This window comes from Mauremys mutica, chromosome 12 (assembly GCF_020497125.1).
Source record: "Mauremys mutica isolate MM-2020 ecotype Southern chromosome 12, ASM2049712v1, whole genome shotgun sequence".
NCBI lineage: Eukaryota > Metazoa > Chordata > Testudines > Geoemydidae > Mauremys > Mauremys mutica.
Genome location: NC_059083.1, coordinates 50,115,193 through 50,130,480, shown reverse-complemented (window position 1 = coordinate 50,130,480; position 15,288 = coordinate 50,115,193). Strand labels below are relative to the sequence as shown.

General features: G+C 41.1%; 1 protein-coding gene across 1 annotated transcript; it reads right to left on the bottom strand.

Annotated features, from left to right (window-relative positions):
* Positions 1 to 8,381: 8,381 nt before the first annotated feature.
* Positions 8,382 to 9,329, bottom strand: LOC123346888 (olfactory receptor 14A16-like). Its single transcript, XM_044984332.1, has one exon. The coding sequence runs from the start codon at positions 9,327 to 9,329 to the stop codon at positions 8,382 to 8,384; it is 948 nt and encodes a 315-aa protein (XP_044840267.1).
* Positions 9,330 to 15,288: the final 5,959 nt, after the last annotated feature.

Below are 15,288 nucleotides of genomic sequence, written 5' to 3'. Positions count from 1 at the left end.
GAAGGTAGACATTCCTCTTAATTCATTATTAAGGCTAATTAACTGGAGTAATTAATATCACTAAGAACATAAGAACATAAGAACATAAGAAAGGCCGTACCGGGTCAGACCAAAGGTCCATCTAGCCCAGTATCTGTCTACCAACAGTGGCCAATGCCAGGTGCCCCTGAGGGAGTGAACCTAACAGGCAATGATCAAGTGATCTCTCTCCTGCAATCCATCTCCATCCTCTGACGAACAGAGGCTAGGGACACCATTCTTACCCATCCTGGCTAATAGCCATTTATGGACTTAGCCACCATGAATTTATCCAGTCCCCTTTTAAACATTGTTATAGTCCTAGCCTTCACAACCTCCTCAGGTAAGGAGTTCCACAAGTTGACTGTGCGCTGCGTGAAGAACTTCCTTTTATTTGTTTTAAACCTGCTGCCTATTAATTTCATTTGGTGACCCCTAGTTCTTGTATAAATTTTTGCAGCATTATTATTGAAATAATGTGAATCATTAACACCACCAGAAATGACCAATGAAATAAATGTACACATTTATGCTTACGCTAGCAACTCTGAAATTATGACCAAAATTGAACAAATAAAATTTAACGTACACCTTTTAGCAGCCACCTGAATTTAAGATAAGATGCATGTGAATGCATTCCTTCAAAATCATTATTTTTATTGTATATTTGGTCTACAGCATTCTAAACTTTCATCCTAAATCAACAAATCCAGTCTTCAAATTCACTTTTATCGCTCTTCTCTGAACTCAGTCCATGTTTTCAAAATATTTCTGACATTGAGTTGCTCAGAGGTATTTCTGACATTGAGTTGCTATGTAGCTGTTCCCGCTTGGGCTCTGAAACCTATCCCCCTCCCTGGGTGTTAGAGTCTGAGCTCCAGCCCAAGCGGGAATGGCTACATGGCTATATTTAGCACCATAGCACAAGCCCCAGAAGCCTGAGTCTGTAGATGCAGGCTCTGAGACTCACTGCTGCATTTTTTTTCTTTTGTTGTTGCCATGCAGATGTACCCGTAGGGTCTTGACCCTGTTCCCATTGAAATCAGAGGCAAAAGTCCTATTGTTTCCATGGAAGCAAAGTAGGACAGGGTAGCATTTATCAAGTGCCTAAGTGCGTTGGGAGTATAAGCCCCATTGTCTTTCAATAAGACTTGTCCTCCTAGCTCATTTTGGTGCTTTTGAAAATCTCACCTGTGATAGCATATAGATTCTAATAATTATGGCTGGTTTCAATGGGACTCATGTGCCTAACTCCCTCAGGTTCATTTCCAGATCCTATCCTACAGGGGATTAAAAATGGGTAGCCACAGTGTAGTATAACACAACAGTAATGAAGTAGCTAAGTTACCATATTTACCAATCACAAGTCTTTACAATTCATGGAACAGGCTCCAAAAGAATCATGAGATTTTTGAAAGAATAATAATATATTTTGATTTCTTCTTGTTTGCCTTCTGATTTTTTTTAACAGTTAGGTTGCTTTTGCATCACATTTTCAAGCTTTTCTCTTCAACCATAGAACTATTATAGTATTAGCGCAACTCACAGTCTTTAATATATTTATTCTAACAACATCTGTGGGGTAGAGAAGGACAATTATCCCCACGTTTCAGATGAGGAACTGAGACATAGAAAGCCAGATTTTAAAAGTTATTTACTTTCAATGGGAGTTAGACACCTAAGCTGCACAGACACCTTTGTAAATTTCACTAGGCACTGCTCTGCACGTTAGGAACCTAAATACCTTTGTAAGTCTGGCCACAGAGATTAAGAGTAAGAAGAAGAGTAAAAATACCTAAAGATGTAGATAGGCACCTAATCAGATTTTCAAAAGTATCTAGGCTCATAACGCCCATTAAAATCAATAGATTTTTCAAAAGTACTGAGGCTACTTCCCTCAGATCCCACTGAGGAATACACTAAGAAACTGCACCATCTACTCAGGACACTCCCTACACTAACACCGGAACAAATCAACATACCCTTAGAACCCCGACCAGGGTTATTCTATCTACTACCCAAGATCCACAAACCCGTAAATCCTGGACGCCCCATCATCTCTGGCATTGGAACTCTCACTGAAGGACTGTCTGGATATGTGGACTCTCTACTCAGACCCTGTGTTACCAGCACTCCCAGCTATCTCCGTGACACCACTGATTTCCTGAGGAAACTACAATGCATTGGTGACCTTCCAGAAAACACCATCCTAGCCACCATGGATGTAGAGGCTCTCTACACAAACATCCCACACACTGATGGAATATAAGCTGTCAGGAACAGTATTCCTGATGATGCCACAGCACAACTGGTTGCTGAGCTCTGTGCCTTTATCCTCACACACAACTATTTCAAATTTAATGACAATATATATCTCCAGATCAGTGGCACCACTATGGGCACCCGCATGGCCCCACAATATGTCAATATTTTTATGGCCGACCTGGAACAACGCTTCCTCAGCTCCCGTCAACTCACGCCCCTTCTCTACCTAAGCTACATTGATGACATCTTCATCATCTGGACCCATGGGAAGGAGACTCTGGAAAAATTCCACCATGATTTCAACAGCTTCCACCCCTCCATCAACCTCAGCCTGGACCTATCTACATGGGAGGTCCACTTCCTAGACACCACGGTGCAAATAAGTGGTGGTCACATTAACACCACCCTATACCGAAAACCTACCGACCGCTATGCCTACCTTCATGCCTCCAGCTTCCATCCCGGGCACACCACAAGATCCATTGTCTAAGCAAGCACTGAGGTACAACCGTATCTGCTCTAATCCCGCAGACAGAGACCAACACCTAGACAATCTCCACCAAGCATTCTCAAGACTACAGTACCCACACGAGGAAATAAGGAAACAGATCAACAGAGCCAGATGTGTACCCAGAAGCGTCCTACTGCAAGACAAACCCAAGAAAGAAACCAACAGGACTCCACTGGCCATCACATACAGTCCCCAGCTCAAACCCCTCCAACGCATCATCAGGGATCTACAACCCATCCTGGACAATGATCCCACACTTTCACAGGCCTTGGGTGGCAGGCCAGTCCTCACCTACAGACAACCTGCCAACCTGAAGCATATTCTCACCAGCAACTGCACACCGCACCATAGTAACTCTAGCTCAGGAACCAACCCATGCAACAAACCTCGATGCCAACTCTGCCCACATATCTACACCAGCAACACCATCACAGGACCTAACCAGATCAGCCACACCATCACCGGTTCATTCACCTGCACGTCCACCAATGTAATATATGCCATCATATGCCAGCAATGCCCCTCTGCTATGTACATCGGCCAAACTGGACAGTCTCTAAGGAAAAGGATAAATGGACACAAATCAGACATTAGGAATGGCAATATACAAAAACCTGTAGGAGAACACTTCAACCTCCCTGGCCACACAATAGCAGATTTTAAGGTGGCCATCCTACAGCAAAAAAACTTTAGGACCAGACTTCAAAGAGAAACTGCTGAGCTCCAGTTCATCTGCAAATTTAACACCATCAGCTCAGGACTAAACAAAGACTGTGAATGGCTTGCCAATTACAGAACCAGTTTCTCCTCCCTTGGTTTTCACACCTCAGCTGCTGGAACAGGGCCTCATCCTCCCTGATTGATCTAACCTCGTTATCTCTAGCTTGCTTCTTGCTTGCTTATATATACACCTGCCCCTGGAAATTTCCACTGCTTGCATCCAAAGAAGTGGGTATTCAGCCACGAAAGCTCATGCTGCAAAACGTCTGTTAGTCTATAAGGTGCCACAGGATTCTTTGCTGCTTCTACAGAACCAGACTAACACGGCTACCCCTCTGATACTTGACAAAAGTACTTAGTCACCTTCCATTGATTTCTTGGGCTCTTCTGAAAACCTGATCAGGTGACTATTAACTTCTTTAGGTGCCTAAATATCTTTTAAAATCTCACCATAACTGACTTGGCTAGAAACTCTGTGCCAGAGCAAAGAACTGATCCAGGGTCTCCCAAGTCACTGTTCTAACCACTGGATTATCCCATTTCCCAGTGAGGGGGTGACGATGATTAAAGTCGGAGAAGCAGGAGGAAGACACAATCCTGGAAACTGACCGAGGGCTGTTTGCAGTGTTGTTGTATCCGTGTCAGTCCCAGGATATTAGAGAGACAAGGTGGGTGGAATAATATCTTTTATTGGACCAACTTCAATGATTTGCAATACCTGAGGATCTAGCTTATTGTCTTCAACTGTGTTGCCAGTGTTACCATTAACAGAACTCCAGTAAACTGCAGACCATTGTAGCCTGACCGATTATTGTAACTCTAGAATTTATTTATTGTCACAGGTTCTTCCCTTAGGTGGCTACACAGATAACTGTTGTTGAGTATGGGACTGATAAGACCCACAGATAGAGATAAGAGATTTACTCAAGAGCCAGATTAATGTAACACTGGTCTACAATTTTTTAGAATTCGTCTGCTTCAGAGATAAAATGTGATATTTATTATGTATTTTGATGTGCTAAATTCAAATATGACAATTAAAACAACTGATTGGCTACTGTTTCTAAGATATTTAAGTTTTTACATTTTATGTCTATATATATTGTGTAGATAGAAGAGTTTTAATCATAAATTGAAAACCTAGGTCTTTTCATGTGTTTATGGTTGCTTTACATGATAATATTTCACCTGTCCTGTTTATGTAACAGTTTAAAAATCAGCAAAAGGGTTATATAAATAAAATTTATTATGAAACAAAAGGCAAAAAACTATTATGTACATAGTTTAGTCCTATTCAGTGTCTACTTGGCACTTCTTGGCTTGTCTCTTGTATTCATTAAATGGAGCATCTCTTGTCACTGTCCAGCAATAGTCTGCAAGCATTGATGGGTTCCATTTGCCCTGATAGCGTTTCTCCATTGTTGCAATGTCCTGGTGAAATTGCTCGCCGTGCTCGTCGCTCACTGCTCCGCAGTTCGGTGGAAAAAAATCTAGATGAAAGTGCAAAAAATGTATCTTTAGTGACATGTTGCAACCAAGGCTTTTGTATGCCTTGAGGAGATTTTCCACCAACAACCTGTAGTTGTCTGCCTTCTTGTTTCTGAGAAAATTTATTGCCACTAACTGGAAGGCTTTCCATGCCGTCTTTTCCTTGCCACGCAGTGCATGGTCAAATGCATCATCTCGAAGAAGTTCACGAATCTGAAGACCAACAAAGACATCTTCCTTTATCTTAGCTTCACTTAACCTTGGAAATTTTCCACGGAGGTACTTGAAAGCTGCTTGTGTTTTGTCAATGGCCTTGACAAAGTTCTTCATCAGACCCAGCTTGATGTGTAAGGGTGGTAACAAAATCTTCCTTGATTCAACAAGTGGTGGATGCTGAACACTTTTCCTCCCAGGCTCCAATGACTGTCGCAGTGGCCAATCTTTCTTGATGTAGTGGGAATCTCTTGCACGACTATCCCATTCACAGAGAAAACAGCAGTACTTTGTGTATCCAGTCTGCAGACCAAGCAAGAGAGCAACTACCTTCAAATCGCCACAAAGCTGCCACTGATGTTGGTCATAGTTTATGCACCTCAAAAGTTGCCCACCTCTTGTCCTGATCTCCAATTTTGCAGCCAAAATAAAGGTGATAGGCTTTCTTAACCATAGTGGTTATACTGCGCTTTTGTGATGCAAAAGTCATTTCACCACAAACATAGCAGAAGTTATCTGCACTGTTCACACAAGTACAAGGCATCTCTGCTCACTTTGGCTAAACAGAAATGTGTCCCTTTGCAAAATCAAACACTGACAAATAAGAGAGCACGACACTGTATGATTTCTAGAGCTGATATAGGGCAATTTGTTCAGCAGAGTGATGTAAGCTTCGTTATGATTGCATCATCCATGACTTCTAGGAATAACATGATGCAATTCATATCATGTATGACGCAATACCAGCTTCAGATTGCATCATTCATTGTTTTGCCTAAAAAGCAAGTACTGTCCAAACCCAGTCATAGATTTATTCATAGATCCAGTCAAAGATGTATTTTAGTCATTTCTGGTTTAAATTGAGATCCCTTCCCTTTATAACTCACTTATCCTCCGCTATTCCCAAGTCAAGGGTCGTATATACTGACCCAATAGCATAACTTGAAAACTAGAGCCAATCAACAATTTTAAGCATCATTTTCTTTCTCAGTGACCCAGAATTAGTAAAGTTTGACTACATTTATTTCAGAAGCATTTTGGCTGTAGAGCCGTGTAATCAGACAATAAAAACACAGAAATAGCGAAATGACCGTCAGGATTGGTGGCATACTAACATACTCTTAACACTCAAGGAAAACAAAGATAGAAGAAATCGGTCAGTGGAGCACATCAGAAGGCAAGTTCAGTCTACGCTGTCTCAGGGAGCCAGCACACCCAAGTTCCAGGACAAATATTCAGATCTTCTATACCCTTATCTTATTCCACCCACACATATCTGTGGCCATATTTGATTCTTTCCATGACCACACTAAAGTCTGGACCTGCCCTCTCTCCATGTGTGATATTCTGGGTGACCATAATTATACTTCTGATGGCAATATAAACTACTTGCGTCAATTAGTTGCTGAAAACAGCAATACCTAATTACCTTCTCAAATCTGGGGCTAGATGACTAAATATCTTTATAAATCTGGGCCCTAACTTGATTAGACACTTTTTAAAATCCTGCTAAGTTCCTATCTGCATCTTTAGGCACCACTGAAAATCTGGCCCATGGGCAATTTTGAAAACATTGCTCTAGGTCTGCTAGTTTAGAAGCTGTAGCAAAACCACGAATTTCTTTGTATTTCAGCTCCCAGAGGGGGACAAACACATCTTCAGCCAGTATGTTAAGCAAATATATGCAGAAGTTGGGGAGGAATATGAATAGTTGGTGGGTGAAGCAATGGAGGATCTTAAGAAACTCCAACTAGTTCATATTCCTGCAGCACATCTCCTTAGCCACAATGAGCACCTCAAGCACATCAAACCTGCCCTATGCTCTCAGTGTTGCTTATCTATAGAATAGTGAGTTGAGGCTGAGGTCTTGGTCCTTATCTTCAAGTCGCTCAGTGGCTAAAAGATGTCCTAAAGCTCCAGAATGAGAACTCTGATCGACAACTGCAAGGAACATGGGGGACAATGGGTGCAAAGGGGTGGGGATATAGGAGGGAATGGGGCTATGGAGAGGCAGAGGGAACTGTGGGGTTCAGAGGCAATGAGTGGGGCTATGTAGAGAAGGATATAAGGGCAGGGGGGAGATGAGAGGTGAGTGGGCATGAGGAATGATTATATGGACTCTAGGGAGATATGTGGGTGATGAGTCGTATTATAGAAGAATATGGGGTTGTGAGTGGAGCTATAGGGGAACAGGGACACAAACTAGTCTGGTGTGGTGAGCCAGACTATGGGGACATGGGTGTGTGTGAGGAGGGTTATGAGGAGCACAGGAATACTTAGAAAAAGAGAGACCCATTAAATAAACAGATACCTACACAGGTCCAGGGTGTTTTACTGTTCTACTCAGGTCAGGTAAAATGCTTAGTGCAGCATGGATTGACGTGAGTAAATACATAAGTATTTGCCTCAATAAAGGCCGGTAGGTCCACATTATACAGAAAGAGCATCCGATTACAGAGTGTTAACCTTTATTTTAACATTAAGGACAAAAGTAGAGGCTGCATTAGAGATCCCAGTGCATGTGTGTGTGTGCGTGTGTGTGTGTGTATGTGTCTCCTTAACAGCCTTCACCCTACTCAGCAGAAGAGGTCTGTAGCTGGGAATGAGGATTTATCTGCATGTGAAGCTACAGTGCACAGAGAACAAGTCAGCCATACCGATGAAAGCTGCATCCCCCAGAGTTTGCAAGTATCGGGTGAAGCATTTCATACATTGATAGGCACAAATTCACCACTCTGGTGGTTCCAGTTGCATTTATGCAATGCAATGGTCTCCACTTCTGCTGGAGGCCGTTTAGAGCTTTACCATTTCCCATCCTTTTGTGGTGTTTATTGTTTGTTCTCATCCCTATTACATTTTTCCCACTGGGGAGTTTACAGAGTTCTGATGTCTTATCCATAACATTAAAAGAAAGCCAGGAGAGAAACAGAAACTGGGAGGATGGATGATAATAATAAGACCTTGCTCTTATGCAGCATTTTTCACTGATGGTTTTCAAAACACTTTGTGGAAAAGGTCAGTATCATTATTCCCATTTTAAAGGTGGGGAAACAGAGGCACAGGGTCAGCCACCAGTAGAGCCAGGGATAGAACCCAGGTTTGCTGACTCCCATACCAGTGTTCTGGCTACTAGGCCACACTGCCTGCCTGGCAGAATAAAATGTCCTCAGAAAGGGGTGTTCATTGCTTTCTTCTGAAGGAGAATCTTCCTTAAAACTCTTCCAAGAGCCATTTTTATCTCCTGGTTTCTCAAGCTATAGATGATGGGATTAATCAGCGGGGGCACCACAGAATAAAACACAGCCACTAGGTACTGTTCGAATGCAGAGTCAGAAGTTGGCATCATGTATGAAAAGATGCCGGTACCAAGGAATAACGTGACAACTATGAGGTGAGGCAGGCAGGTGGAGAAAGCTTTGTGACGCCCCTCCACCGAAGGGATTTTTAGCACAGTAGAGAAAATGTGAATATAAGATACGGTTATGAAAGCAAAGCAGCATAAAGCTACACATACACCAAATGCAATCAGGACAGTCTCACTGATGTTAGGATGGGAGCAAGACAATTTCAGTAATGGGGGAATATCGCAAAAGAACTGGTTGATAAGGGACCCACAGAAGGGTAGTGAAAATGTGCTAGCAGTGTTCAAAGCAGAATAGACACCACCACCCAGCCATGAGCCACATGCTAGCTTGCGGCATGCTGTCTTGTTCACAATTACTGTATAATTCAGAGGGTTGCAGATGGCAATGTAACGGTCATAAGCCATAATGGTGAGGAATAAAAGCTCTGTCTCTATGAATGAAAGAAATAAAAACAATTGAACTACACATCCTTGGAAAGAAATAACCTGGCTGTTCATGAGGGAGTTGATGAAGGACTTGGGGATGGTGACTGAAATGAAACAAATATCCAAGAAGGATAGGTTTTTCAGGAAGAAGTACATGGGAGTGTGTAGGTGGTGGTCAAGACTTATGGTTGTGATGATGAGAAGATTCCCCATGAAAGCAGCTAGGTAAATTGCCAGAAAGACCATAAAGTGTAAAATCTGCAGCTTCCGATTCCTGGAGACTCCCATGAGAAAGAATTCACTCACAGTAGTTTGATTGGCCATGTCCTTCCTGAAGCTACTCTGCAGAGAGAGGGAGAAAGAAAACTTTTAAAAAGATTAAAAACTGACCTCATGGAATCTCTTTGCTTAACTTTATAATATCTTTACACCTCACACATACCATTTTGATGAGCGATGAAGATATGATTAGAGACAGACAGACAGAGACTAGGTAGGTGAGGTAATATCTTTTAATGGACCAACTTGTGTTGGTGGAAGCTTCAAGCTTTCAAGCTTCACAGAGCTCTTCTTCGGGTGTGGGGAAGGAAAGTAGAGTGTCTGAGGTAAAGAGAAGTTGAGACAGATTGTTAAGCATAAGGGGTAAACACATGTTTTGGGAAACCACTTAAAATGAAGTGGGCAGTTGAGAGTTAGGCTGTTACGGCCTTCAAACAACCCCCCCTCAACTTTATCAAGCTCATCATCAGAAGCAAGTTCACCACAGACCAAGACACACCAACTTAAAGCAGCACCAGACCCTGCCAGAACAACAGATGCAAAACTTGAAAATCTATCCCCACTGCTACGATGATCAATATTCCCCACAACACATCTTTCAAGATTCATGGGTCCTATACACACTTATCACAACATGTGGTGTACTTCATCCAGTGCATCAAATGTCCAAACAACAACTATATGGGTGAGCCAAAGAATCAGAATGCTCTTGAATGAACTCACAGAGAGAAATGATAAAGGATAAAACCCATGAGTGAACACTTTTCACAAAACAAGCACTCCATTTCTGAGCTGTCAGTCCTCACCCTTAAAAAAACAACAACCTGCACTACACCTTAAAAAGGAGAGCCTCGGAACTTAAATTCATAACTCTGGTGGACACTAAAAAACATGGACACCACAGAAACACTGGTTTTATGGCTTATTATAACAATTTGTAATACATCCTTCTGCCTGCTAATCCTTAATTGCTAACTCAAATTTAAGTGGTCTCCTATAGCATTTGTGAACCCCTTACACTTAAAAATCTGTCCAAACTTGTATTTAGCTCAGACACTCTGCTTTCCTTACCCATACCTGAAGAAGAGCTCTGTGAAGCTTGAAAACTTGTACCTGCCATCAACACAAGTTGGTCCAATAAAAGATATTGCCTCACCCAACTCATCTCTCTCATATCTTGGGACCAACATGACTATAACACCACTGCAAACAGATAGACAGAGAGATAGAGTGTGGAATAGAACTCACTCTCACATGCCATAATAGTAGCTAGTATCCTCATTATATTCACCCAAAATGCAAAGTTTGACCTATTTAAAGAGCAATTTTGACTAGATGATCCAGTCATGCAAGGTGCTAACTAGAGCTGCTTGGAAAAACAAGGACACATTTGGACAACATTTCAGAGAAGAGGGGATGTTTCCTCTTGTTCACTAAAAAATGTTTTGATGGAACTTTTTTCAACCAGTTCTGTTGCTCAGCCCTTCCTAAAAGGTGATGAGCGTCAGATGACTGCTTGGAATCCGTCTATCTAATTGTATAATTTAATTAAATCACTAGGTATTATGGTGATGCTCTGCATAGTATTAAAGCCTAGAGATATATTCAAAGCCACAAAAAAAGATGTAGATGTCCAAATACCATGAATTTTAATTGGGAATTGGACCTCCAATACTTTGGGGAGATTTGAAAACCTCAGCCAGAAAGGGGATGGACACAGAGAGAGAGAGAGAGAAGAAGGAATGATAGAGAGATAGGCAGAAAGTGATAGGAATATAGAGACAGAGGAATTGCCATATTGGATCAGACCAGTAATCAATCTAACCCAATATCCTTTCTCCAACAGCAGCCAGTAACAACTGCTTCTGAGGAAAGTGCAAGAAAGATAGACCATCACATGCATTTAGGCAGACAATTATCTAGGTAAGCAGATAGATAGATAAGCTCTTATATTAATGCAGTGACTGTTCAAAAATTATGCCAAATCAGATTAATTAGCAGCAGCATCTAGCCAATTAACAAGAGAAGCAGAAGGAGTTTAAATAGGAATTAGAACTGTATAGAAATAAGATAAAGTCATTGGACAGAATGAGAAAATCACAAGCTCAAAAAGAGAATGGGGATTCATTCATTCCATATTTATGTCAGTGTAAATGAAGTGAATTTCTGAGAGTTGATGCATACTTTTGTTCCACAAGAGGTGAGACTAAATGATCACCATGGCCCCTTCTGACCTTGGAATCTAGGAATCAATAAACCTCAAAAACTTACTGGCCCACAGAGACCCCTTCTTGCTCAGTCAGACACAAACAGATACACTGTAAGTCACTGATCACATACCCTCATCTCACACATCCACACACACACACCATCTGTTCTCCAGCTTTATGGTAATATGTAAAGAAGCTGATGACAGCCAATCTGAAAATCAGAGAGATATGCTTGTGCGTCTTTCACTGAGTGGCTGTGGGAACAAACACATAAGTTATTCAGCTATAGAGTCCGTGAAGCATACCTGGGCTGGAAGATGCATAACCTCCCTGATTCTTCACCGGCGCAGACTGCCTGGGTTGCTGAAAGGAGATTTATTAATACAATGTGTGCTTTAAAGGGCCTTTGGGGAAAGGTCGCTGAGGTCCCATCATGGGATGTATGATGCTCACAGGAGGCAAAAATCAGAGCTCTGTTTATTTTTCATATTATCATAACTATGCACAGAAATGACAATGAGAGAAACATCAGGCCAGACTAACTCCTGGAGGACATACACTGATTTCAGTGGTTTCAGAGTGGTAGCTGTGTTAGTCTGTATTAGCTAAAACAAGGAGTCCTTATGGCACCTTAGAGACTAACACATTTATTTGGGCATAAGCTTTCATGGGCTAGAACCCACTTCATTAGATGCATGGAGTGAAAAATACAGTAAGCAGTATATATATTGCAGCACATGAAAAGATGGGAGTTGCCTTACCAAGTGGGTGGTCAGTGCTAATGAGGCCAAATCAATTAAGATGGAAGTGGCTTATTCTCAACAGTTGACAAGAAGGGGTGAATATCAAGAGAGGGAAAATTACTTTTGTAGTCCTAATGAAGCCAATGCAATCAAGGTGGATGTCGTCCATTTCCAACACACTTTCTTGTCAACTGTCGTTAGTGCTGTTAGTCTCTAAGGTGCCACAAGGACTCATTGTTGTTTTTGCTGATTTCAGTGGCTTACTCATGAATGGTGCCACTGTGAAACAGATTATATGTGTTTGAATGAACAGATAGGAAGTTTGAAGTGAATATGGTCTAGGGGTGTTTTGCATGTGGGAGAGGTAGAAAGCTCAAGGTCAAAGAGAGGTGGGTAGACAAGAGAAATTTAGTACTAATTATCAATAGCAGATCTATTATGTTAATGGATGAGTGAGAAGCGAATCAGCCCTTGGAAACAGTGACAATAATGTAATTCAATTGCATAGCCTTGTAGGGGGGAAAATGTCAACAAATTCCATCACAGTAGAATTAACTTAAAAAATGGCAACTACAAAAAAACACGAGGGAGCTAGTTAAATGGATATTAAAAGGAACAGTCACAAGGGTAAAATCCCTGCAAAGTGAATGGAGATTAGTCAAAAACGTAACAGAGGCTCAAACTAAATGTACACACACAAAAAAACCAACACCATAGCTAAAACAGCAGAGTAAAAGAAGTGATTAGAGGCAAAAAGGCATCCTTTAAAAATTGGAAGTCAAACCTTACTGAGGAAGACAGAAAGGAGCATAAACTCTGGCAAGTCATGTGTAAAAGTATAATAAAGCAGGCCAAGAAAAAAATATGAAGAGCAACTAGCTAAAGACACAAAAACAAAGAGCAATTTTTGTGAAGTACAACAGAAACAAGAAGCCTGCCAAACAACGATTGGGGCAATCAATGTGATAAAGGAGCATTTAAGGAAGAGAAGAGAATTACAGAGAAACTAAATGAATTCTTTACATCTGTCTTCACTGCAGATGATGTGAGGGAGATTCCTACACTTGAGCCATTCATTTTAATGACAAATCTGAGGAACTATTACAGATTGAGGTGTTAATAGAGGAGGTTTTGGAACAAATCAATACATTAACCAGTAATAAGTCACCAGGACCAGATGGTATTCATTCAAGAGTTCTGAAGGAACTCAGATATGAAATTTCAGAACTTCTAACTATGGTATGTAACCTATCCCTTAAATCAGCCTCTGTACCAGATGACTGGAGGGTAGCAAATGTAATGCCAAATTTTATAAAAGTCTCCAGCAGCGATCCTGGCAATTACAGACAGTAAGCCTAATGTCAGTACCAGGCAAATTGGTTGAAACTATAGAAAAAAACAGAAACATCAGATGTAAGCAATGTTGTTGTAGCATGTCAGTCCCAGGATATTAGAGAAAAAAGGTGGGTTAGGTAATATCTTTTATTGGACCAACATCTCACACATAGATTATAGAATCATCAGACACATAGATGAACATGATATGTTGGGGAAGCAAACACGGCTTTTGTAAAGGGAAATCATGGCTCACTAACCGATTAGAATTCTCTGAGGGGTCAACAAGCATGTGAACAAGGGTGATCCAGTGGACATAGTATACTTCGACTGCCAGAAAGCCTTTGGCAAGGTTCCTCAGCCAAGGCTCTTAAGCAAAGTAAGCATTCATGGGATAAGAGGGAAGGTCATCTCATGGATCAGTAACTGGTTAAAAGACAGGAAATAAAGGGAAGGAATAAATGGTCAATTTTCACAGTGGAGAGAGGTAGATAGCAGGGTCTCCGAGGATCTGTACTGGGACCAGCGCTGTTCAATATATTCATATATGATCTAAAAAAGTGGAAAACAGTGAAGTGGCAAAGATTACAGACAATATAAAATTATGCAAGATAGTGAAGTCCAAAGATGACTGTGAAGAGTTACAAAGGGATCTCACAAAACTGGGTGAATGGTCAATACAATGGCAGATGAAATTCAATGTTGATAAGTGAAAAGTAATACATATCAAAAATAATAATCCGAGCTATATATAAAACATAGTAGAGTCTAAATTATCTGTTACCACTTCAAACAGATCTTGGAGTCATTGCGGATAAATTTCTGAAAACATCTGCTTAATGTGAAGCAGCAGTCAAAAAAGCTAACAGATTGTTGGGAATAATTAGGACAGGGATAGATAATAAAACAGAAAATATCATAAAGCCAGTATATAAATCCATGGTATACCCAAAACTTGAATACTATTTGCAGTTTTTGTTGTCTCATCTGAAATATATATAATTGGAAAGTGTGCAGAGAAGAGCAACAAAAATGATTAGGGAACAGCTTCCATATGAGAAGTGATTAAAAAGACTTGGGTTGTTCAGCTTAGAAAAGAGATAACTAAGTTGGGATATGATAGAGGTGTATAAAATCACGAATGGTACGGAGAAAGTGAATAGGGAAGTGTTATTCACCCCTTCATATAACAAAAAACCAGGGGTCACCCAATGAAATTAATAGGCAGCAGGTTTAAAACAAACATAAGGAAGTACTTCACACAACCCACAGTCAACCTGTGGAACTCATTGCTAGAGGATGTTGTGAAGACCAAAATATAACTGGATTCAAAAAGTAATTAGATAAGGTCATAGAGTGTAGGTTTACCAATGGCTATTAACAAAGATGGTCAGGGCCACAACCCCATGCTCTGTGTGTTCCTAAACCTCTGACTGCCAGAAGCTGAGAGTGGATAACAGGGGTTGGATCACTCAATGATTGTCCTCTTCTGTTCATTCTCTCTAAGTGCCTGACATTGGCCACTTTTGGAAGACAGGTTATTGGTCTAGATGGACCATTGGTCTGACCCAGTATGGCCGTTCTTATGACTCTAGAGGAGTTATGCCTGATTTACAATCAGTTGAGTGAGAGGAGAATCATCCCCAGTGATGCCAATGAAATTATTCCTGATTTACCCTGCGGTGAATGAGAGGAGAATCATCCCTATTGACTTCA

Excerpts from the sequence above, each read along its gene's own strand:
- LOC123346888 (XM_044984332.1), bottom strand. The coding sequence starts at position 9,329 with ATGGCCAATCAAACTACTGTGAGTGAATTCTTTCTCATGGGAGTCTCC.